General features: G+C 41.1%; 3 protein-coding genes across 3 annotated transcripts; 2 read left to right on the top strand and 1 right to left on the bottom strand.

Annotated features, from left to right (window-relative positions):
- Nucleotides 1–504: 504 nt before the first annotated feature.
- LOC128264677 (DNA damage-regulated autophagy modulator protein 1) lies at nucleotides 505–2,098 on the top strand. Its single transcript, XM_053000304.1, has 4 exons — nucleotides 505–727; nucleotides 806–927; nucleotides 1,049–1,436; nucleotides 1,508–2,098. Exons 1-4 carry the CDS (start codon nucleotides 663–665, stop codon nucleotides 1,671–1,673), a joined length of 741 nt encoding a protein of 246 aa, XP_052856264.1. The 5' UTR covers nucleotides 505–662; the 3' UTR covers nucleotides 1,674–2,098.
- LOC128264675 (cyclin-L1) lies at nucleotides 1,956–4,427 on the bottom strand. Its single transcript, XM_053000301.1, has 3 exons — nucleotides 3,708–4,427; nucleotides 2,828–3,640; nucleotides 1,956–2,394 (listed from the first exon to the last, which is right to left on the bottom strand). Exons 1-3 carry the CDS (start codon nucleotides 4,268–4,270, stop codon nucleotides 2,130–2,132), a joined length of 1,641 nt encoding a protein of 546 aa, XP_052856261.1. The 5' UTR covers nucleotides 4,271–4,427; the 3' UTR covers nucleotides 1,956–2,129.
- An 869-nt stretch (nucleotides 4,428–5,296) lies between these two features.
- Nucleotides 5,297–22,918, top strand: LOC128264676 (fasciculation and elongation protein zeta-2). Its single transcript, XM_053000302.1, has 5 exons — nucleotides 5,297–6,369; nucleotides 19,436–19,908; nucleotides 20,408–20,623; nucleotides 20,685–20,774; nucleotides 21,101–22,918. Exons 1-5 carry the CDS (start codon nucleotides 5,804–5,806, stop codon nucleotides 21,181–21,183), a joined length of 1,428 nt encoding a protein of 475 aa, XP_052856262.1. The 5' UTR covers nucleotides 5,297–5,803; the 3' UTR covers nucleotides 21,184–22,918.
- The last annotated feature ends 266 nt before the right edge of the window (nucleotides 22,919–23,184 follow it).

The raw sequence follows: 23,184 nt of genomic DNA, 5'->3' as shown, positions 1-23,184 counted from the left end.
GGGTGTTTCTGTTCGCCTGGTGCTTGAAATCTGAAGTCTCACAATTTCCTTGACAAAATGCATCGCCGCCATACTGTGGCTCTCTCAAATTCAAAAATTTCTGGATTTCAGACACCAGGCGAACATAATCAGTAGCAAGCAACAGCTGGTAATTTTAGGCAGCACCTATAACGGTTGTCTTTTCAAAGTTCATTTTTCCCTCACAAATTTACTAATTGGAACTCTGCATCTTGGAAAACAACCGTTGCTTTCCAGATAATCGCTTACTAGAGATGGGCAAACGTCTTTATTTTATGCAGCCACGAAGGTAGCATGTCTAGTCACGAAAATTATGTAAATTTAATTAGGTCGTGCCAAATTTGAAAATAAAAATATTGTATATACATATATGTGTGTTTTTTTTTCAGACGCAAATATTCCATAAAATTGAAAGAGTTCCCCTGTTGGCTTTTTAAATACCAACCGAAATAGCTAAACTGTATATAACTGTATTATGTAGCAGCTATAATCCACCCAAGTTGACAGCACTGCTAGAGACCCAAACATTTCGTTCTCTTGTTCGGTTTGTTTTTATTGCAGCGCAATTGGAGAATTAAATTTGTTGTGGCCATTGCTGGAGTACATCGCCCACACCCGCCCGCATCCATCGCAATCTTGTCGCGATGTCGCGGGTTTATCTGCTGCCAGTGGCCACGTACCTGATCTTCCAGGTGACCTTTATTGGCACGTAAGTGGCTAGTTCTTGCCTTTATCTGTTTGTGCGTCGCAACCAATGGCACCTACTCCCTTTCCCTCCCCTCCTTAGATACATTTTTGCCGTGCTGGAGGGACATGTGGTGCCCACAGTGCCCTACATTAGCGATGCAGCCACATATTCGCCGGAGAGTTGCGTGTTTGGGCAGCTAATCAACATCGGCAGTGTTCTGTGTGAGTCCCCTTTATTTCGCCCGGCTTCCCGTCTCCAGTCTCCAGGGGATGAGTCATCTGCTGATTGGATGCAGCGGCTTTGTGTTGCTGTCAATCTAATTGATTCGCTCGTGCCTTGCAGTGGGAATCACCATCTATGTGCGCTACCGCCATGTGCTGCAGCTGTACGAACACCATCCCGATCTGGACGCTTCAGTGCTCCGCCAGAACCGGCTGGCTCTGTGGTTCGGACTGGTATCCTGCCTGGGCATCAGCTTTGTGGGCAACTTCCAGGAGACAAACGTGCGGATTGTGCACTTCATCGGGGCCTTCTGCTGCTTCGGATGCGGCACCTTGTACTTCTGGATGCAGGCGCTGATCTCGTATCTGATCTTCCCCATGTCGGGCTCTCGCATCTACGCCCACCTGCGGCTGGGCATGTCCGTGGTCTGCACGATCCTGTTCATCCTGCTGGCGGTCACCGGGGTGATGTCGCACATCCTGTTCAAGGGGCAGAATCCGCGGAAGTGGTGGGTCTTCCTCAGACAATGCTGAGCCATCAATTTTGGCAGACACTCACTAATATAATATAATATTTTAGGTACCCCTCGGACGGCGGCTGGTACTTCCACGTGGTCAGCACCATTTCGGAGTGGATTATTGCCACCATCTTCAGCTTCTTCATCCTCTCCTTCACGCAGGAGTTCCGCGACGTGTCGCTGTCGCATCCCCAGGTCGCCCTGATGTCCTACGCGACAACCATATAGATGATAGCCTCCTAGTCTTAGAGTAGAGATCATGCGCTGGACTAGCCAGCTATTGATTCCTTTGCCAGCTTCAACATTTTATGTATAATCCCAGGCGGCAAGGGCACGGCTTTCGAGGATAATGCTTTTGTCGTTCGTCCGGGGATTCTGCACTGCGACCGCCGCTCGACTGACTGCCTTCTCTTTCGCCTGCTCTTTCTCTGTCGGATTGCTGTGATATGTGCAAAGTGTTGCCCAAAGATAGGGAGCCGGTCGACCCGAGTGGAAGTGGCAGGCAGCTGCTTGATTGAAGAGTTACATTTATTGTTTACCCGAGTTCGTTTTTACATTACACATTACAATTACTAAATCGAACTAATCGGTAGAAATGATCTGTAAATCTGTAAAAATACAAAGCAATGAAATGAAAAGAAAAGAAAATAAAAGGAGTGTTGTGTCTGTTTGTTTTGTCAATCCCTAGCGCTTGCGATCCCTGGAGCGATCGCCATCGCGGTGCTTATGGCCACCTCGGCTGCCGTGGTTCCCGCTTCCTCCTCCACCGCCTCCACCTCCACCTCCGCCACTATTGCGATGCGAGGAGGAGGAGGAGTAGCGACTGTGCTTGCCGGAGTTCGAGCCGGAGTTGCGATACTTGTCGCCATCACTTACGTTGTTGCTGCTACCGGCGTTCCCAGACCGGTCCTTCTTTGTGTAATATTCAGAGCGTTCTCGCGAGGATTTCCTGTAGGAATTACAATAATTGGTTAAGAACGAAATTGCAGACATTTTTATATCCGAAACATCAATTTTTTTGTGGTAATGGGGAAAAAAAGTTTGATAGTTAACCATTATGTCAAAAATGCATATTTTTAAAAATCCTTCAATTAAGGACTAGTTTATGGTGTTATTTTCCTAAATCTAATGACATTATTTGTTTTAGATAAGCCAGTTCTCCAGAATTCTGGTCCAAAAATCAGAAAAAGGATATCTCCTTTCGCATATTTTTTTTACATAATTAGTAATTATTTTTCAATACAAAAGTTACCCCAATGTATTGTATATATGTACTTTTAGATAATAAATAGATCGTTAAAAAAAAAATGTAACGATAATAGCCAATTTTTTGCCCTGCAACTGAATTAAAATTAACATTTGGGATATAAATGGCAACTTACGTCTTTCTGTGCTTGCTGTGCGGCGAACTGGAGCGCGTGGGCGACCTCGAGTAGTGGCGCGACTTCTTCTTGTGCTTCGGCGGTGAACGTGAGCGCGAGCGGGAGGAGCGGCTGCGGTGCGCCTTCTTGGTGCGCTCGCGACTCGGCGATCTGGATCTCGGCGAGCGGGAGCGCGGCGTTCGCGACTGAGTGCGCGTCCTGGAGCGCGAACGCGATCTTGAGTCCTTCTCCGGCGACTTCTCCGAGGGCAGGGGCAGTGGAATCGCCCGCTGGATGAAGCCGCCCCACGCATTGTGCGAGCCATTGTTGCGATCCACGGTGATCACAGCCGGCGGCGTGTTCGCCTCCTTCGTCTTGTTGCGCGCATCAATGTACCGCTTCTTCAGCTCGTCGACAGCGGCCTCCAGCTTCTCTACCACCGGCTTGGAACGCGTGTACAGCTCCATCACCCGGTAGCAGATATCCGTGATGTCCGCCATGGGCACGCGGAAGATGCCGAACCACGGCGGACTGCTGGGCAGCGGTATGTTGAGCTTGCGGGCACTCAGGTAGATGCAGGCGCAGGCAATCGCCTCCGGAGTGTAGCGCATGAAGACGTCCGTCCGCAACGAGTCGTTCATAAAGTTCCAGGAGAGCTGCATCAGCTTCTCGTGCTTCTCGTACTGCAGCACTTGCAGATACATCACAATCAGCTTGTGCGGATGCTTCACGTGCACGCAGAAGCCCAGTTCCTTGAGGACGCGCCGCTCGGCCTTGATCACCTGCATCTTGAGGTTCGTGTAGTAGGGATCCAGCACCATGGGCGAGATTTCCCTGCGAGACAGGACAGGAAGCGGATTAGTGGCTGTGGCTGTGGAACTGGGCAAACTCAATCACTTACTTTTGCGCCCGCACTTGCTTGATGTGGTGGAACACATTGATCACGTCCCGGATGCGCCGCGGTGCCTCCTCGATCTTGGAGGCCAGGCACACACAGCTCATGGCCACCGTCTCCATGTTGTGGCGCACAAAGCTCTTGGAGTAGAAGAAGCGCTGGAAGAGCACCTGGCCGGTGGCCATGGCCACCTGCGGCAGGCGCAGCAGGATGCCCGCCGTCTGGATGAGCTCGCAGCCCAGTATCCGCAGGTCCTTCTCCGTCTCGTGATCCAGTCCGTCCTGGCTGGACGGAGTCACATCGATCTTGCCCTCCGGAATCAGGCTGTTCTCCAGCGTCAGCACGATGCGGTTGAACAGGCGCGGATAGATCGGCTTACTAGAGTCCGCCTGGACCGCTGCCACGCCCCCAGCCCCATCGCCGCCGCCCGCAACGCTGTTGTTGTTGGATATGTTGACGCTGTTCGAGTGGAGCGATGTCACCGTGGTCAGCACATTGGTGATGGTCATGGTCTCCACCGTCAGCGAGGTGGCCGTCACCACCGCTGCGCCGGCCCCACGGCTGGCCATTCGTGTCTCCGGAGTCACGTTGCGCGATTCACCACGGAAAGCGTCTATTTCTGTGTTTTATTCACTTTGTAATTGACTATCTTGCAATCACCAACGGGAGTTGCGGGGGTGGAGAAACATCGATGCTATCATCCAGGGCTGCCAACTTTTTATAGAAAAAAAAGGCTGATTTTGACGGGAAAAAAAGTGACAAAATTGAAAATAAATTTACTAATTGTAAATGCTACTGCTGTTTATGTGTGTTTACTTTTAATTAACATAACGTACAATAGTTTCTTTTTAAATTCATTCTCATACACAGATCCCGTTCCCATCATGACGAAGAAAGTTATTAGCAATAAATAGATAAACACTCTTATAACTAGAGAACAAGTAGGTAACCTTATATACAGAAAGCTATTAGGCGTACACAGGTTTGCTGTTTTCATAATTTTCTAGCAAGCTTAGAAAAAGTTAGATATGGCGGAAAAAAAAAAACAAAACTGGCAGCACTTTTATCATCCAAGCCATGTTTTTTAAACATCGAAGTTTTTCCATCTCTAACACTTCGAAGTAAGTCTCCACTAAGTACTGGAATTAAATTTTGATGACAAATGGGTTGTGTCTAAATATGGGATTGCGCCTCTACTTAAAATGAATGTACTAAATAGTACTTTAAATGATTCAAATATCAATTAACATTGCAACATTGCTGTGCCAGCGTTCAGTTAATATTTTAATAATTTTTCTAAATTATTCATTTATATTTCGGTGTACAAGAAGTGGAGTGGAAAACGGGAGTGATATTATTCTGTGTGGCCAGTTTTCAAAGTTTGTTGGAATCCATAGCCCTAATCAGTTGCGTCGATTTTGTAACTGCAATGTGAAGTCGTCGTTTTCCTAACATTTACGTTAGGACGAACATTGGGCAGCGCTGCGGCAGCGGGAAAGCAGAGTAGAGATGGGAAAACATCGATATTGCCCCGCCAAGTATCGATGAAACCGATGTTTTGAAAACATCGATGTTGGCATCGAAGTTTCGCCACCTCTATTTGTGCGTTGTTTGTGTCAAATCCAATTGGAGTGCAGTCGCCAAGGAAAGGCTAACAAACAGAAAAGAAACCAAACTAAAGATTTTGAGCAGCTGAGCCGCGACTGAGTGCTAGTGTGATTTGTTTTTTTTATTGTTTTAGTGTAAATTGTGCTCGTTTGGCGGACAGAAAAGCAGGACACCTGAAAATCAAATCGGAATAAGTCCAGTTGGAGTTGCCCGAAATCGCAGTACGGACTCCAGTGTTCCGGGGCACTTCCCCCGTCGAAATCGAAAGCCCCGCTCAACCCCCAGAACGACTACCCATTCCCAGCCGAATTAGGGGTTGCAACATATTTGCAGCCAGCACGGAAAAGTCGGTGGAAAACGGTGTGCGGGTGTGTGAATGTGAGGAAAATAAGGGAAGCGCGCTAATACAAAACGCTACTACTGCCCACCAAAGTCCAATCGCCATCGGAATCGGAGGGCAATCCGAATCCTTGAGAGAATCCTTTTCGCGTGCCATGCGTGACCTCGGCACCAAAATGGCCGAGCTAAAATTCGAGGCTCCGTTGGCAAAGTTCGAGGAGACGGACGAGTGGGGCGGCTGTGACTTCATCTCGAATCAGAACGCCCTCAACGACACGCTCAACCTGAATCTCAAGGATTCCTCCGCCCCCTCCGGTGGCAAGCCGGATGCGGCCAAGCTACGCCTTCTGGAGGATGCGGTCCGCGATGCGCACGTGAGCAAGAACGGGGGAGGAGGGCCCGGAGGAGCTGGCTCCATCAGCCCCAACTGCAACACGCTGCAGGGCGGCGGATCGGTCATAGACCTCGGCCTGTCCGATGTGGGATTGGTGCCGGGCGAGGGCGCCGGATCGGGTCTGGATGGCCTGGAGAAGCGCTCCTTGACCGCCGGCGGCGGCGACCATGTGGACAACTTCACGGAGACTTTCGGCGGGAGTCTGGAGGACCTGGTGAACACCTTCGACGAGAAGATAACCAAGTGTTTCGGCAACTACGAGGAGAACGTCGAGGAGCTGGCTCCGGTGCAGGTGCGCAGCCAGGAGGAGATCATGAACGAATGCCAGTAAGTCCATTTGCTGTTACTTAATGGGGACTTATTTTGGGTTCTTGAAATCAGAAATATCATAGTTTGAGGAACAATCAAACTCGGGTTTCTATAAATTAACAGGGGCGGACAATGTTACGAAAATCAGTAAAAAAAAGTCTAATCAGTTCGATAAATACGTTTTTTAATTGACTGAAATAAGCAATGATCTTTGTACATATATATGCAATTTTGTGTCTATGATTTTTCAAACACGCCATGTTATCATCACTTAATAGTAAAATTAAAATTACGAATATTTTGTTTCTCTGTACTGAAAGTTATGTATGCAGTGGGTGGATTTGAAGTGTATTCTGTATATTCTGTACCCCAAACTTCACTGCAGAAATAGCCAAGTGTGTTAACCCAAAGTCTAAGGATGCCGCATGCGACAATTTCATATCCGAGTTATGTAAAGTGCATTCCGCGATGTTTTGTGTTTTTGTGCTTTCGTGTCTATTGCGTCTATTGCGACGCTGCGGGTGGCAAGTGCGCATGCTCCGAATTTGGAGCGCTACCCCGTAGCCCCGTAGCCCCTGACCGCTGACCCCCAAACCTTCTACCCCCAATCCACGGCTGGCTGTTTCAGGCCCGGCGCCACATAACGACGTAATCCTGCCCGGTCCGCCAAGGGTGGGTGGGTGCTGGTGCTTTCTTGTTGGATCGATAAAAGTGCCAGGAGTTTTCGATGCTTTCATCCGTTCTTCAGGCGACTGTTGCGCCTAGTGGATGCAACCTGGTTAACCTGGGCACCCTGTAGCACCCCGTAGTTCCAGCCGCAGCCGCTTATGTCGGGAAAGTGGCAATCGCTCAAAGTGGTGTGGAGGAGGGGGTGGGGCAATAAGTGATTTATATCCAGTGGCCAGATAAACACTTCACGGAGCATTGGCCAGATAAACGGGAAGAGAGTTGTTGAGAGGTGGTGAGGGGGGACCCTGGGTGAAAGGGTTACGCGGGCGACACAAGAAACCAGACTCACTTTCCAGCTTTCAGAGATTCCACTTCGACTCGGATGTCCAATGCAAATCCAGAGAAGAGCGAACAACAATAATACTATACAGATCCTATCTATCTCTTTTTCTCTCGGCTGACATCAGCCATAAATTTGATAATAGCGTGCACACCCGCGATCTATGTGTGCGTGTGTTTACGAGCGCAAATACTAATTCACATCCTGCGCAAATAAATAAACACACGGTCGACATTCGCTGAAGGGTAAAATGGAAAAATCATACAAAATTACATTTACGGCTTTATATTAAACGCTCATGTTAGTTGCTAATTTAAATCGAAAAAAAAAATATTTTCTGTATTATTTCCGATAAACTCGACTAGTTTTTTTTAATCTGAGTATACCATTTCCTACGGTCCCTTTAAGTAATATTTAAAAGACAATTTTCGAATAAAATTAAATTATACTGAAATCATTAAATCGTATGTTTTTTATTTGCTGTATTCACTGTACTCAAATGTCTGGACACACATGTGTGTCAAAAGTATTTAGACGTGCTATGAAACAAAGATTGAAATTCCAGCTGTAAATTGCCGGCCGCAATGAATAATCATTTCTGTATTTGCCCATAAATCAGAATTAATTGATTTTGATATTCTTTCTTCTGATTTACAAATACATTTTTTTGAAATGTCTTACGGCTATCAAATCAAAAATGGTGGACAGTTTTATGATAAGCTTTATAAATATTAAGAAAAAAATAATTTGGAAAAAATAACTGAAAAAATTACGAAACATATTTGTTGTTATGTCAATATAGGCAGTGTCAAAAATCGTTTAAGAAAACGCCCTTACCCTATGAAAGAAAATAAATTTGGTGCCCCTTTATCATTCCTATGCCCCCACCCCTGCTTTCTGGAAACTGTTTAGAGATGACAAAACTCTGCAGCAGCGCAGTCAACCGAAGTCGTTCGCTCTGCTGCAGTTTGTCTTAATTGCGTTTTTTTTCGAGCCATGAGTATTCATTGCCACCGCTCTCTCTGCACCTTGGCCCCACCCCCACCCCTCCTTCTTCTGACCCCATATCTCTCCCTATCTCTCTCTCATCTACACGAGTGAATCTTGTGCTGCCCAACTAACTGTCACTGCCTTTGTTCTTATGGGCAGAGGGTATTAAGGGGTATATTGGGTTTACGATACACCTACAAATACGTATTTACGATAAAGCCTTGTTTTCATACAATCGGTTTCTATATAAATTTAAACTACCAAGTATTATTATATTATATAAATAATCTTGACGTTATATAAATATCTAAGATACTGAAATACTTTTCTGATACCATGTCGGTTTTTAAACACCTTGTAAAAGATTTTCAAATAAAATTAGCTGGAAAGAAATATTTTATACACGCTTAGGTATTTTCCGAATCCCCAAAATCATTTGGCGTGCAAAGGGTATGGAAAAGTCTACACCAGATGCTGTATGCAAATGGTTTATTCTTGTGTGTCGGCGCGTAAAACGCAACTGCGACGTCAACGCCTGTTGTCAATATTTACCTTATTTAATAATGATTCAGTGGAAATTGTGCTGAGTAAGGTTGCCGAAGGTTGAAGGTTACTCTATTGTTTCAGTCCCTTCCTGCTTTCCTGGAAACTATTTTCTGTTTACATCACCCACTCCTTTTTCCCATTCCATTTCGACCAAGTTTCTAACTGCATTCCGCTCTGATTAGTGGCAGCTGCTCCAAGGACGAAGTTTGTTCGCTTCGTGCGGAAAAGTTGCGTCAACAAGAAAAAGCTTTTGGCAACGGGACAAGAAGAAGAAATCCCGAGTGCAAGATGACAAAAACGCAAGAGGAAAGCTAACTTAAAAACCGAAGATTAAAACACTCTTTTAATGTGCAAAAACTCGTTATATAAACAGTTTCGATTTTGAGCACCTTACTGTACTAAAATTCTTTCTGAATTATTCTCCTATAAGCTGTAAAATATATATAAATATAAAAACGTAATACGCAGAACAGGCACGATAAGTAATCGAGTTGGTTATCATATGCCCAGTTTGGCTGGGCATTACGGCACATATAAAATGCGCTCCATATGGCCAGCATTCTTCCGGTTTCTTTCGCCGAACCCAACCGAAAGCGAAGCACGCGACTTGGCCGAAAAGGTGCCGATGCGAAGTGACTTCTTGCTCATAATTGAATGTTGCTGGCAACCGGCGACCCACTTTTGCGGCCAAGTACCCAAGCCAAGACCTCAATCGATTGCTGTTTCACAGCGGGGTTCAATGTCCTGCATCCCTCGGGTGCAAAAGTTGCATCTGCCGCCTGTCGCATTAAATCAACCGCACTGCTAAGCATAAGCGAAGATAGTGTAATCGGATATGGGGCAAGGCGGTTAGGACGATATCATTTCTATTAAAATGGGAATTTGGTTAACAGAATTGAAGAAATTACTCTTAGTTAAAAATATTAAGAGTTGTACAAATTCATATTATATCTGCTCTGTTAGTTTTAACCCGGCTTTTAGGCTTGACCAAGTTATACATTTTTCCTATTTTGCTTAACACAGAACAGACCATCTTTTTTGCTGCATTCTCTACGTTGATCATAATCATTATTACCTGTGTATTGCAAAAACTTGTTCGCAACCATTTACGGCAAATGCCAAAAGCAGCTTGGTCTGATCGCTCGCGATCTTAGCGAGTTGCAGTCAGATAGATTTGAGCATTCGGTTATTAATTGACCACACGCAATGCCACCGCTCGAAACTCAAGATCTTGCAAATGCCGAAGCGTTGATTGCTCTTAATTGGTATTTGGCTAGGAAACCTGTTAACGAGTTTACGGCCTTCTACGACTATGAAATCAGTTCCAAGATCGCAATGCGTTTATGAGGGTCTAGAAATGGAATAAGACAGCTGGTTCCAGGAAGAGAACTTAATAAACACTTAAGAGTCGTCTTCTCAAATATGAAACTCACTTACTAAAGCATTGATCGTGCAAGGAAAAGTCATTCGATTTTATTTCTGAATACATTTTTATCAATTGAAGCTCGACTCGAGTATAATTTAAAGCCTTACAGCTTAGGTTTATGTATTGGCCGGTAACTGCTTTATTAGTTGGCTAAAACTTAAGCTCACTTCGGGCTTTCTTAAAAGTCTTGACAATGAGGGCAGCCACTGAACTGCATGGTAATCAATTAAAAGGGGTCCCTGCTATAAATAATCAGATGTGACTGTGCCAGTGGATGGTCTATCTGGGGGTTGGTTAACAGGACACAGCCTAGCGGCCATAATAACCGCCCTTTGACATGAGTGGCAAATAAAAACAACAATAAAATGTATGCACAGAAGAAAAATTTGACCTCGACTGCCTTAAATAGGAAAGATTTGGTATTTATTTTTAAAACCGGCATTTCCTTTTATACATATATAATAAGGTTTCTCTGTGCAACAATTTAGCATGAAATGTTTTTCTTAAGATTTAGTTTTATTCTAAGCATTTAATACTTTCCCCCTTATTTTTCTCCGTGTGCCTATGCGAAAGGAATTGTAGTCGGGTAGTTTCGGAATCCGTATCCGCTGGATGAGTCATGCCGACAACGTGTCGTATGCGTGTTTTGTGAGAAAGAGAGAGATGGCGCTGAATACTTATCAATTTGAATGCATTAAAGTAGGCAGAAGGAACTGAACTGGGTGGAGGTTATGGGTTGGGGGAATTGCATGAGTGCCATTTCCAGGCCACAACGACTTTTCGGACCCGGCCTTTAGGGGTTGCCTGCAAGTCCAAAGCAAGGGGGCCAAAGGACGTTAACCTTTTGGGCATTGTTTGTGAGGCGTCGCCCGGGGACACGAGCCAGCCGCTAGGCACACAAACTAGACACCCGAAATACACTCACCACCACCATCACCACCCCGAATTCTAATTGCCCGACCTAACCTCACTCAACTTCCCAAGAAGTTACTTTTCGGCCACAATTGGGCGCCATTCGAATATTAGAAATGTCTGATTGCCATCGAAGAGATATATCTGATGACTAATCCAGCACAAACACAAGAGCGGAGCTCGAGCCTTTGCCTTTGCGGCAATATTACATCATCAACAATAACACAGGGCAAACAAACAAACAAAATAACATTTGGAATACAGTCAAGGGCAAAGCCCGGAGAAAAAAAAGAGAGAACAAGTGATGGGCAAAACTGGGGACGAAAGAGGGTTAAGTATGGGTGTTGTATAATTTAGCCAAGCCTTTGCAACGAAATCTGTATCTGAAACTGCATCGCCATCTGCAGCTGACTCTGGCGTTGAATTAAAGGAGTGCGATTGCAGGGCAGAGTGGTGGGAGTGGGAAGTGGATACGGTGCTCCAAGGATGCGCCAAGGATGCTCTGCCAACAGACGACTCTTAACAGTCCTTGAACTCAAAACAACAAAGTCTGTCGCCTGCGGGGGCGACTGTGTCTGCTCGTTGTTCAAATAACTCTTTTGCATAACATGAATGACATCTCAACGAATGTTACGTAAATATAAGGCTGAAAAAAAGTTTACTTTTGGTGGAACATAACCAATTTATAAAAAAGTCTTAAGACTTTTTTAAAAAGTATTAACACAACTTAGCGAGCAGGCTTGCATTAAAATAGTAAATAATATAACGTTAGGCTTAAGCTACTAAATTACAGCTTTTCGAGTTATTTTGTTCAATCTTTCTTCTTTGAATTGGGCTCACAATCTTCGCTTCACAGTAAGCTGCTTCTCCGCGGTCGTTGCTTCTCATCTACAATATTATATATACACACTCTTATGCGATATATGTGTTACATGTTTGTGTTTTTGTTTTGTTTGCATTTTTGCTGTTATTTGTTTATGGGCCACATAACTGCCAACATTTTCTTCTGCGGTTTTGGACGCTGTTAGATTGCCATGGAAGCCAATGACGAAGCCATAGATATTTCTCAGTTTATCCCTCATTCGAGCGGCTCTCTTTGGCGCGTTTTGTTAATGTTAATGACCTATTTATACAAATTAATTATAAATTGATTTTTCTCAGGCACGCAACTAAAACAAAATGGCAAAGCCTCGCTTAAAAGTGTAAACTGTTTATTTTAATTTTGTTTGTTTGCACGAACTTAAAGTATTTACGATCGGATGATAGTAGATGTTGTTATAAAGTATGAATCTTTCGAAAATAATAACTTGTAGATACATTTGAGGTGAAACTTATGTAATGATAGGTTTTAGATGACTTTTTTATTTGGATTGCACATCTACAAGACTAGTTTAAGTTTTCTTTTTAAATTAAGTTTTTTTCACAGATTTTTGTGCTGTGTAGCATTGAAGTCAAATTGAAACCAACTACCCCAGCTCTTTTACTTTTGTCACCGATGTCATTTTCCGTGTCCCCGATTCTCCATCCCATCTACTCCACTCTGTCCATTAACACACAGCTCGATTTGAATTTGGATCGACTATATAGGCTACGCATCTCCGGTGCCAACGCAAAGTGTGAACAGCCTAAAATTAGAAACACTTTGAAGTGTGTGCAAGACATGATTTTCCTACCTCTCGCTGATGATTTTTATACCCTTGCAGAGGGTATTATAATTTCACTGAGAAGTGAAGGAGACATTTCCGACCCTATAAAGCACATATGTTCTGGATCAGCATCACTAGGGGAGTCGATCTAGACATGTCCGTCTGCCCGTCTGTCCGTCCGTTTCTACGCAAACTAGTCGCTTAGTTATAAAGCTATCTGCATGAAACTTTCCCAAAAGTTGTCTTCATATTATAGGTAGTATAAAAGTCGGAACTAGCCGGATCGGACGAATATAGTTTATATATATATATATATATATATATATATATAGTTTATTATTTTAGAATAACGGTTATAATTTGATTCAAATCGGACAACTATTTCATATAGCTCCCATGGGATTAATCAGAATAATAAATAACAACTAATAAAAAAAAATATTTTTGTTGGACATAGTAATGGTTTAATAATTCAAAGTTACGCTTTTAACTTTATTCAAATCGGAAAACGATATCTTATAGCTGCCATAGGAACTATCGAATATTTGAGCTAAACATCATCATAGCTTTAATGTTTTTAAACATATATAGCTTTAATGTTTTTAAACATATACACAATTGGAAATATAAATTTTAAAAGTATATTTAAGTTTTGCATTAGCTGAAAGGGTATATAAACTTCGGCTTGCCCAAGTTGGCTTCCTTTCTTGTTATTTTAGTTTTTACTTTGCAAGTGTGTGATTTAGTTTGTGGTGGCATTTTTCTATCCATGTATTTGCTGTCACAGTGAATATATACAGCTGGGCTCAAAATTTTAGTGAAGGGCGTGTGAAAAACGCTGCAAAATAGCAAATGGTAAATAAAAACTGATCAAAAATCTAAACTATAAAGCAATGTTTTAGAATATCTAAGCTAAGAAGTTCTGCTTAGACCTCCAAAAATTTTAAAAACAATATTGGGTACCATTATTTTGAATACAGCTGTTTGTGTGCTCATATCTTAGGTTTAAAAAAAGCAGCACAGGGTCACCCTTTACTTTTCATAGCAAAAGGGACAGATGAGGGAAAAAGCGAAAACTTTCACACTCCACACAATGAACAATGCAAGCCAACAAACAAAAAAAAACGAACACCCCAAAAATACAACCGATTTACCTGTCTCACTCTTCCTTTTTGTCTTATTTCGGTTAGTTTCACTGGGAAAAATGATTAATGCTATGTTAATATATAATCTCGTTTAAATTTTATTTTTGTATTTAGATTCTTGTTGATTAGGCCTTAGTTGTTTTTTTGAAAAACCACAGTTTTTATGATCTCCCTATTTTTAAATTTGTTAATTATTTAAAAGGTACTAAGTTGAAGCCTCCGTTAAAGGGTATCGAGTAGTTGCCTCCTTGTAATAAGTCAGCTGCAAGTTGCCGAAAATTAAATGTGCGAATGTTGAGCGCGTTGTGGTTGAGTGAAAACACGTGTGAACGAACCTTAAAATACAAAAAAAAATTAAGACAACAATAGCTGTTGAAACAAACATTTGAAATTGGAAAAAAGCTCGGTGAAACCTGATAGGCCACCGCTCCCTTTCCTTAGACCAAACTTTAAATTTAAATTTCATCTATAAAACATAGTATTGCATTAAAGACACAGTTATATATTGGGAATAAATATCATTTATGTAAGCTATTCATTTATATCTTATTAAGAAATTTAGTGATAACAAATTAAACTTTCATCAAAAATCGACGATAAGTCCTATTAGGATAAGAAAATTATTTTGAAGATTGAAAAAAATTCTATAAGATGCCAAAGAAAATCTTAATATTTGTGTCTTGCAGTTAGTTTTTGGGTCTTTTTAACGGAGTTTGCATACCATCTCATTTCCACATTTTCCTTCGAATGCCATAAAAATACTTCAAACCGTATTAGAAAGTTATTTCTTCGTTTTTCGCGGCGAATAGACCCACCATATTATTCATTTCCTATGAAATTCCAATTTGGTTGGAGTCCAAACAGAAATACGAAAGTCAGGAAGAAGCAGCACCGACAAATGCCAACCACAATTATCTGAAAAATACAAAATATACAAAAAGAAGAGGAAAAAAGTCAACACAACGTGGGCGAAATTAAGCCAATTCAGTGAAAAGAAAAGGGGGGAAAGTGGAGGGAAGCCAGTGGGAGACTTGGACTGTGCAACTGATCATCATCACCATCATCATTATCATCATGGACGTCATCATGATGGGATTGGGATGGCTAATTCGTGCGGCGCTGATTCATCAGCTGGAGACACAAATTTATTCGGTTATCTAAGTACACACAATTAAAATTCATTAAAATATTTCATTTCCATTTTCCACATAAATTTTCATCAACGAAACTTTGTGGTTTTTTACACTTTTTCACGGGTCCCGTCAGTTTATCAAATTTAAGCATTTCTATCTGTTATGGTAGCAGTTTTAGAGTCCCAATAAATGTTTCTGTCATCTCTTAAATTTTAATTTAGACTCACGATAGAGTATTTAAGTCTTCGGTTTTTGAGGCATTTTCTCCTCCTCGCCAATTGTTATTAAATATGTTGTTTGTCCAAACGATGAGCTCATGTTTCGTGGGGCGTTTTTCGAGACTAAAACTGCTAATTGTCGGACATGTGAACATGTGGCACCAGGCCCCGCATCCAAATATTAATATTCCAATAATATAGTATGCCCATAGGTTGGACTTGCCACGCCCTGAATTATCGGGTCAGGGTCAGAGCTCCCCGAACCGAAAGTTAAGAGGCCGGCCCGAAACGAAAGCGCTCCCAAAAAAGAGTTCACGGCACAATGTGTGGCCCGTTTATGATAAGTGGTCAGTGGGTAGATTCAGATTCCATCTTCATAATATATGGGGCCCGTAATTATAATTGCCGATGGGTGATGGGAAATGGGGAATGGGTGCGTGTGAGTCTGAGTCTGTGCACTAATTGCCCAAGTCGATGATGGAAATTTATGGAATGCCTAGGCATTTACCCGGAGATGTAATCTGAATTGGTTGTCGGCGATAAGGAAATGAGTTTTGCAGAGGTCCGAAGTTGATGGCGATGAAATGCCAAATACTTAAGAAAGTTCCTCATAAAGAGGGATTATCTTTTAAGTATAAATACATATGTTTTTAATCATAATCATTTATTTCTTATCTAGAAACTGGGTTAACTATCTGCGCATCTTTTAATATAAGTTTTATGTTCCAATTATGTTGAAGATTCCATGAATTCTATAAGATGCAAAAGAAAAGCTTCATATTTGTTTTTAGGTGTTAGTCGTTTACGAATCTCAAAGCTGTAAATTAGTTCGTTTTAGCAAATAAATAACCCAATAAGGGATTCCGTTAATTTTGAACAATTCGGACTGAATAAAACCAGGTCATACCCCATTAGTTATACTCATCTGCTCTGACCTAAATTTTCTGGCTGGACTGCCAACACAAATTCAACTGATGTGTCAATTTCAGTGCGTATAAATCCACTTGATACACGACCATTTCCGAGTTAGATTAGCTGGGTCCGGCTTTTCCCAAACAGTTTTTTTTCTGGCGGAGTGAGTGCTCCGTAATTAGTTCGCTTTGATGACAGTTTAAATATTCATTCGTAATCTGTCCGCCTTTCTTCTGCGCCATCCGACATCATGGTGGCTCCAAAAGTGTTGCCCACATCACATCACATCACATCACAGACACGTAGAGTATTCATTGAAACACGTATATATATATATTGTATATATATAAATTATAAAGCGGCCTCGACACATACCGAACCGAGATACAGCGCCTGCACTCGACGAATTCACGTATATATTTATTAGTGTGGCTGTGCATACGGTGCCTATCACAACTGGATGACAAGGGGCACGGATTATCTTTAAAAATCACCTGTCTAGGATCACAATTAATTAAAATTAAAGACTTCAAAATTAATAATTTTGTTTATTTTAATTTAACTTACTTAAACCAGATCAAAGCTGGGCTTTCTCTAAGATGTTGCTATATTCATAAAGTTACTTTTAAAGACCAGAGTCATTTAGATATATTTAGAATTTATTGAAAAACTTTTGAGTGGCTTTCCCCTTGACTTAATAATGGCCTTAATACTCTTGTCTATTGCCAAGAATTATGTATTCAAATTTCGTATGCTCATGAAACACACTGTATGTGTAGATATTATCGTTTACCTGACGCAGTTACCCCTTGATCCCCCTTAAGGCCCCCTTCTACGCCTTTGGACCCATAATCAGCACCCCAGCGTGTTGTCACGAACAATTTATGCGCTCTGCTTGTTTCGCACATTTCTCATCTTTTCGGCTTTTATTTTCCACTTGCTTTTGTTTTTCCTTTGGCTTCTGTTGTTGTTTCTTGTTTTAATTTTTCCAAGATTTGCAAATGCAAAAATTCCTCACCATGCATCGCTGTAATTGTTGCAGTCTTATTTTATACATTTTAAGCAAAAAATTCCAGCGAAAAATCGAAATGGTTGAAGTGGCGGGGGGTCTCCATAAAATATTATGAGCGAAATTTAAAAATATATTTCCATTGTTGTCATAAATGATATTTGTTCTTTTCGAGCAAATTGTTGCTGTCCAACAGAATGACGTACGGAAGTTCGTTTAGCCAAGGGGTGTGAAGCATAAAAATAAGGAAAATTTGTCCGAATTCGGCTAGTTTCGAAGTTGATTTTTCTATTGTTCGTTGATGGTTTAAACCTCTTGGTTGATAAATTCTTAAATTTGTGACTTATTCATAGGTGGTAGCCAATTGCGATTTCCACTTACTTTTTCTTTCCTCACCAATAAATCCCATTTTAAGTGACTCATCTTCAACTAATCAGCAAAGTGCACTCAATTGCTTGGCAATGTAGAGCATGAATAATTATGGGGTAAATCCACTGAGAACCGGAAATCGGTGGCTGTACTAGGCGAAGGGAAAGCGGAACATAGGGCAATTAAATGATTGGCAATGATCATGAAATTTGATAGCAAATGTGCCAGCAAACTCGAAACAGACACACTGTCTGATTGACAAACTCTTCTGGCAACAAATGTGGGCCCAATGCCAAAGACTAAGGGAATGAAAAGGGAAAACCGTGAAGATTACAGTGAAGTATCTACAAAACGGTCTACGGAGAAAACAATAAAAACTTGTGTTATAAGAACTAAATGGACTAACTGAGTGCATTTCTTATTGTACGTTTAATTTTGACCAATACAAATAAAATATACCTAATTTTGTTGAAAATTTGATCAGTAAATGGTTACAATAAATAAATTAAAGAGTTTAAATGTAACTACATTTCATTTTGAAACCTAATCAATATGATTAGATATATTTTGTTGTCTTTTCTTACCTTTTCAGGTTTTTAATCACATCATTCATTAACAAATCATATTAAATAATCAATTGCAGTGTTTTTGAAGCATTTTGAAGAGTCTCAAGCACTAAATAAGTGTTTCTGCACTTTTGAAGCATTAAAACTTTTACGAATGTGCGCCTTAAATAAATTTTTCTTTCAAAACAACAGTTGTTGTCGGCTGAAGCTGACTTTTATCTAAGTCTGTGCACAAGTCGCAGTTATCGAAGTGCCACTGCATGTTTATACGAATCTTCCCCATTGACATTTGCCACTTTAGCCCAAGATAAAACTGCATCTGCCTCATTATCTTCGAGAACGATGTGCGTGATTGCTGCAAGGCAATTTGTCAGTTGCTTAGGCCTTCCCCAGAAAAGCCGGCAGCACTTGGTAGTTTATTGTGCCAGTTCTTTCTTTATTTCCCACATGCAGGCCCGATAAGTGTGAGCTCTCGAGTTTTGTGGGTGGCGACAAGTGCACGGAACATTAGTCGGTCCAGGTCCAAATGGGCATTTTCCCGGGCGGAGGGGGTAGACGGTGGCCAAGAGGTGTCAAGAGCTGTACAAAGAATGGGAGGATGATGAAAGGAAAAAAAGAACTCATTACTGCCTGCCAAGGCACTCCAATAAATGGCGTTCCTTTCACTTGCAACGCACATAAGCCTTAGAGACGGCCTTGAGGGCTCTGCGATTTACAGGAGCCTTCTTCCTGGCAATAAAGTTGGCTGAAATGTATAGTACATTACGTACCATTTAAATAAGGTTTTAACATGTAAATAACAATACAGATTCGCTTCGGGGTTTAATTGCAAACTACAACAATCTTTATAAATTTTTGTGTGCCACTTTCATACAAGTCATTAGAAACAATAAAATGGCCAACATGAATGTAATGGGTTATAAATATAGCAACATTATAAAACAATAACTATGATCCAAATTTATATAAATTTAAGCCACACACTTTTTAATCATTAAATTTGTACTTGATAAGGATCCATAGTCGAATCGATCTAGCCATGTCCGTCTGCCTGTCAATATAAATGTTGATATCTCTGAAACTTTTAAAGCCAGAGCGCAAGTTTGTCAGTTGTCAGTTATAAATATGATTAATATCTGTCGGTTGTTATCTGGTTGTTTGCTTTTCTAAAAACATCTCTCGTACTTTGCCTTGCCCTTCCAGAATGTGGTGGACCATCACAGGCAACTTCGGCAACATTCTGCCCATCGACTGGTCAAAGTCGTACACCCGTCAGATGCACATGCCCACCCTGAATTTGGGCCAGAGCCACACGAAGCAGCAGCAGCAGGCGCGCAACCAGCAGCAGCAACAGCTGCACCACCAGAGCCACCAGGCGTATCCACAGAGCAACGGATCTGGATCTGGATCTGGATCTGGATCGTCGATGGGACTGGATGCCCAGACTCCAGGCGATGAGTTATACGACCTGGCCAGCGAGGACGAGGCGGTGGCCAACGACCTGGACATGCACGCCCTGATCCTTAACCAGCCGATCAAGACCATGGAGGAGGTAATCAAGGAGATCGACGACATCATGGACGAGGCCGAGAGCCCGCTGGACGAGCCGGACAACTGCGATTCGGAGGTCATCGAGAAGGCGCGAGAGGTTCTGGGAGCGCCACTCTATGCGGAAAGTAAGTATACCAAGGTACATAAAGACCATATAAAAGAAAAAATCCCTAAAGAGACGAATGACACAATACCTAAGCAACTCCTCTATAGAAAACATCACAATAGTAATATAGGTAACATAACGTAACAATATAACATAACATAACGTAACAATATCTAAACAGACATGATTTTCTTAAAAATTTTTTATATTCAATAAAAACACCTGTTACCATAGAACACATCCTAAATCTATGCCCTGTCATTTTACAAATAAATCAAAAAATAATTAAAAACACAAACGCCAGAAGAGATCTATAGAAAACATCACAACAATAACAGAGCTCACGATTCGTGTATTCGTGTGTTCAGACACATTTATAATATAGTTAATAGGTTAATATAAATGTCGAATGTATAGATAGTCGATGGCTACAAGTTCCTATATTAATCAAAGCTTTGCAAACAATTCTAACATCAAAATAAATAAAAACCAAAATAATCCGTAATTTAATTTTGCAGAACTGCAGTATCTGACCACGACACAGCTAAACGAGCTATACGTGGAGATGGAGGTCCTGATCCAGGAGCTGAGCGAGACGCTCATCAACGAGCTGGCCCTGCGCGATGAGCTGGAGTTCGAGAAGGAGCTGAAGAACTCCTTCATCTCGCTGCTCCTGGCCGTCCAGAACAAGCGGCGACAATACCATGTGGAGAAGAAGCGCGGCAAGTTCCAGGGTGAGTTTTCGTATTCCCAAAATTTAAATCCCTATCTTGTCTAAACTATTAATACACGCAGGTCCCGAGCCCAAGTACTTGACCACCGTCATTCCGTATCACCTGGAGAACGGCACGCCCAATAATCAGTCCCTTCAGGTCCTGATCAAAAGTGAGTATTCGGGATTAAATGAGCTATACAAATCGGTGCACACCTCTAGGCTTTAAAGTCAAAGACAAATTCCCTAAAAATCCTAGTTGATCTGGACACTATAAAAATGTTGTGGAAATTATATAGTAATTTATTATTTGAAAACGGCAAGGCCGATTTTTCTGTTTTAAATTACTAAAAGAAAGTTTATGCAAAAGAAAATTTTTACATTTAAAACATTTCAAAATAAATTTCAAATGTTTTAGGAAACGCCCCGATTTGCACCGCTTTTCTTAATAGTCATACTTGAGAACCCACTAATTCCGATTCGTCCCGATCTCTTGCAGTTCTCAAGGCCATCAACGAGGATAGCCCGACGGTGCCGGCCCTCCTCACGGACTACATCCTGAAGGTGATCTGCCCAACATAAGCGCATAAGCCCTAGGAATTGGATCCCCAGCTATCGCTCTATCTCTCTGTCTGTGTTTATACAACTATACCGTACATCTATTTACAACTTGCATATACACACACCACACACATAATTTAATGATTAGTTTGTACTTTAACTTATTGTTTTGAATGCAATCGGTGTACTCAGGCGAAACAATTGTTAGCATTGAGCAGGAAAAGATTTCCACATAAACAGCAGGAGTGTGCCAGGAGGAACCTCTGGGGATTTGAGAACGCTTCTTTGGGTGTGTCTCTACGCTCTTCGATCTACGATCTATTTAGGCACCGAAAATGGAGTTCTCCAATCGCCATAGTCCTTTCCTTGGCCGATCCTGATAGAACAAAAATATGCAACAAAATATACATGTAATACATACATATAGACACTTATATATATATATATATATCTAACGAAATATTTACTGAGAGCGGGCTATAAAAAAAAGCCAGTCCTCCCATGGCAACAATACTCACTTCACTTTCTCCCAAAAAGGTCGAAGAAGTTACTTATACTAAAGAGCATTCGTATTAATAATAGAGCAGACTCCAACTAAGCTTAAAATTTATATGATAAATGCATCTGAAGCCAGTTGCAAGTTCCGCGTCCGGTAAAGCTTGATATATTTCATCTATATGTGTAATATCCAGATCAAAAACCATTCGCTGCTTGCATTATGTTCGCCCAGCTTTCTGCAATCGAACAATATCGGGCTTATCTGTGTGTTCGGCTGCCAATCCCTATCCCTAATTTGTAAAATAAGTAACTTGTTTGTAATATATTGTATAACTTGATTGTAAGAGTTGTATATGGCCTGTATGTCCCTGGTAAATCCGCCGTTTCCAAATGTGTTCCGAGTGCAATTTATATCATTTGAGACGGGCATCAGAAAATCAGAATTAAAATCAGTTGAAGAAATTGTTTAAGCTTCGCTTTAAGTTTTACTTTACCTAATTTACTCATTTTTATTGTTTTTCGAGGCCATAAAATGCGTTCTGTTTTGTTCAAAACAATTGTTTAATGTAAATGAAGGAAACACAAATTTAATTTTAATTTGCATAGAAAACGCTGTGTTATTTACTTTTATTAAACAAGCATAAATACAATTAATAATAACTATAAAAAAATAAAAAAAAAATAGCTAAAAAACAGTCAGGCGCACAGTGCTCTTCTTTTTATTATGATTATCAATAAAACGATCTTTTTTCTTTACCATTTAAGCTACCAATCACACTAAAAAAAGCAAACGTAAAACGATAAACAATTAAGGAGGATTTAAAGTATAAAATATATAAAGTTGCATCATGTCAAGTCCAAAAAGAACCACACTTACATACATATATCATGTTTCACATCTCACACGACAAAACGTTATGGAAAAGGAGCTGGCAGAGCGAAGGAGGTCGAAGTTTCCAGCCCATTCGATTGGCTCTTCAAATTGAAGATAATTGAATCACATCTAATGCAAATCTTAGGTACCTTTGTTAGAAAACGATATGCAAGACATACCTAAAAATCGAAAACCTATATGAAAGACAAAAACACACACAAGAGAAACTGCATAAATGTTTACGACTCCATATACAAATTATAAATGTATATCAAATATGGTCGCGCTTCAAAATAAAATGAAAACGTATTTACTAAAACGCAAAAATGTAACTGAAATATGACTTTTTTAGGTCTCTGCAAAGTAAAGCAAAATAAAAACAAAGGCTATATAAATCATGTAATATGATACAAAATTAAGAAAGAATCCCTTAACTGTACGTGTATTTGTAAATTATTTAAAGAGTCCATGTTAAAGTCGAACGAAAAAAATGAAATGACAGCCTAGAATGGAAATTATATTTATTTGATAAATTAGTAAAAAGAGAACACAAAATACATAGTTCTGTGTACAATGGGCAAACCGAAAAACTTTTAAATTGCTTGAATAAAATGAAGAAAAACTATTTTCTTGCAGTTGGTGTTTGGGGA

This window comes from Drosophila gunungcola, unplaced genomic scaffold (genome assembly GCF_025200985.1).
Source record: "Drosophila gunungcola strain Sukarami unplaced genomic scaffold, Dgunungcola_SK_2 000076F, whole genome shotgun sequence".
Classification (NCBI taxonomy): domain Eukaryota; kingdom Metazoa; phylum Arthropoda; class Insecta; order Diptera; family Drosophilidae; genus Drosophila; species Drosophila gunungcola.
This window is presented reverse-complemented; position numbering and strand designations above follow the sequence as displayed.

What these genes read in the sequence shown, in the direction of transcription:
- LOC128264677 (XM_053000304.1), top strand. Translation starts at nt 663, where the DNA reads ATGTCGCGGGTTTATCTGCTGCCAGTGGCCACGTACCTGATCTTCCAG. An exon ending in CAGGTGACCTTTATTGGCAC is followed by an intron (nt 728 to 805) that starts GTAAGTGGCTAG and finishes TCCCCTCCTTAG; the next exon opens with ATACATTTTTGCCGTGCTGG. An exon ending in CAACATCGGCAGTGTTCTGT is followed by an intron (nt 928 to 1,048) that starts GTGAGTCCCCTT and finishes CGTGCCTTGCAG; the next exon opens with TGGGAATCACCATCTATGTG.
- LOC128264675 (XM_053000301.1), bottom strand. Translation starts at nt 4,270, where the DNA reads ATGGCCAGCCGTGGGGCCGGCGCAGCGGTGGTGACGGCCACCTCGCTG. An exon ending in AAGCAAGTGCGGGCGCAAAA is followed by an intron (nt 3,641 to 3,707) that starts GTAAGTGATTGA and finishes CCTGTCTCGCAG; the next exon opens with GGAAATCTCGCCCATGGTGC. An exon ending in CACAGCAAGCACAGAAAGAC is followed by an intron (nt 2,395 to 2,827) that starts GTAAGTTGCCAT and finishes TAATTCCTACAG; the next exon opens with GAAATCCTCGCGAGAACGCT.
- LOC128264676 (XM_053000302.1), top strand. Translation starts at nt 5,804, where the DNA reads ATGCGTGACCTCGGCACCAAAATGGCCGAGCTAAAATTCGAGGCTCCG. An exon ending in GAGATCATGAACGAATGCCA is followed by an intron (nt 6,370 to 19,435) that starts GTAAGTCCATTT and finishes TTGCCCTTCCAG; the next exon opens with AATGTGGTGGACCATCACAG. An exon ending in AGCGCCACTCTATGCGGAAA is followed by an intron (nt 19,909 to 20,407) that starts GTAAGTATACCA and finishes TTAATTTTGCAG; the next exon opens with AACTGCAGTATCTGACCACG.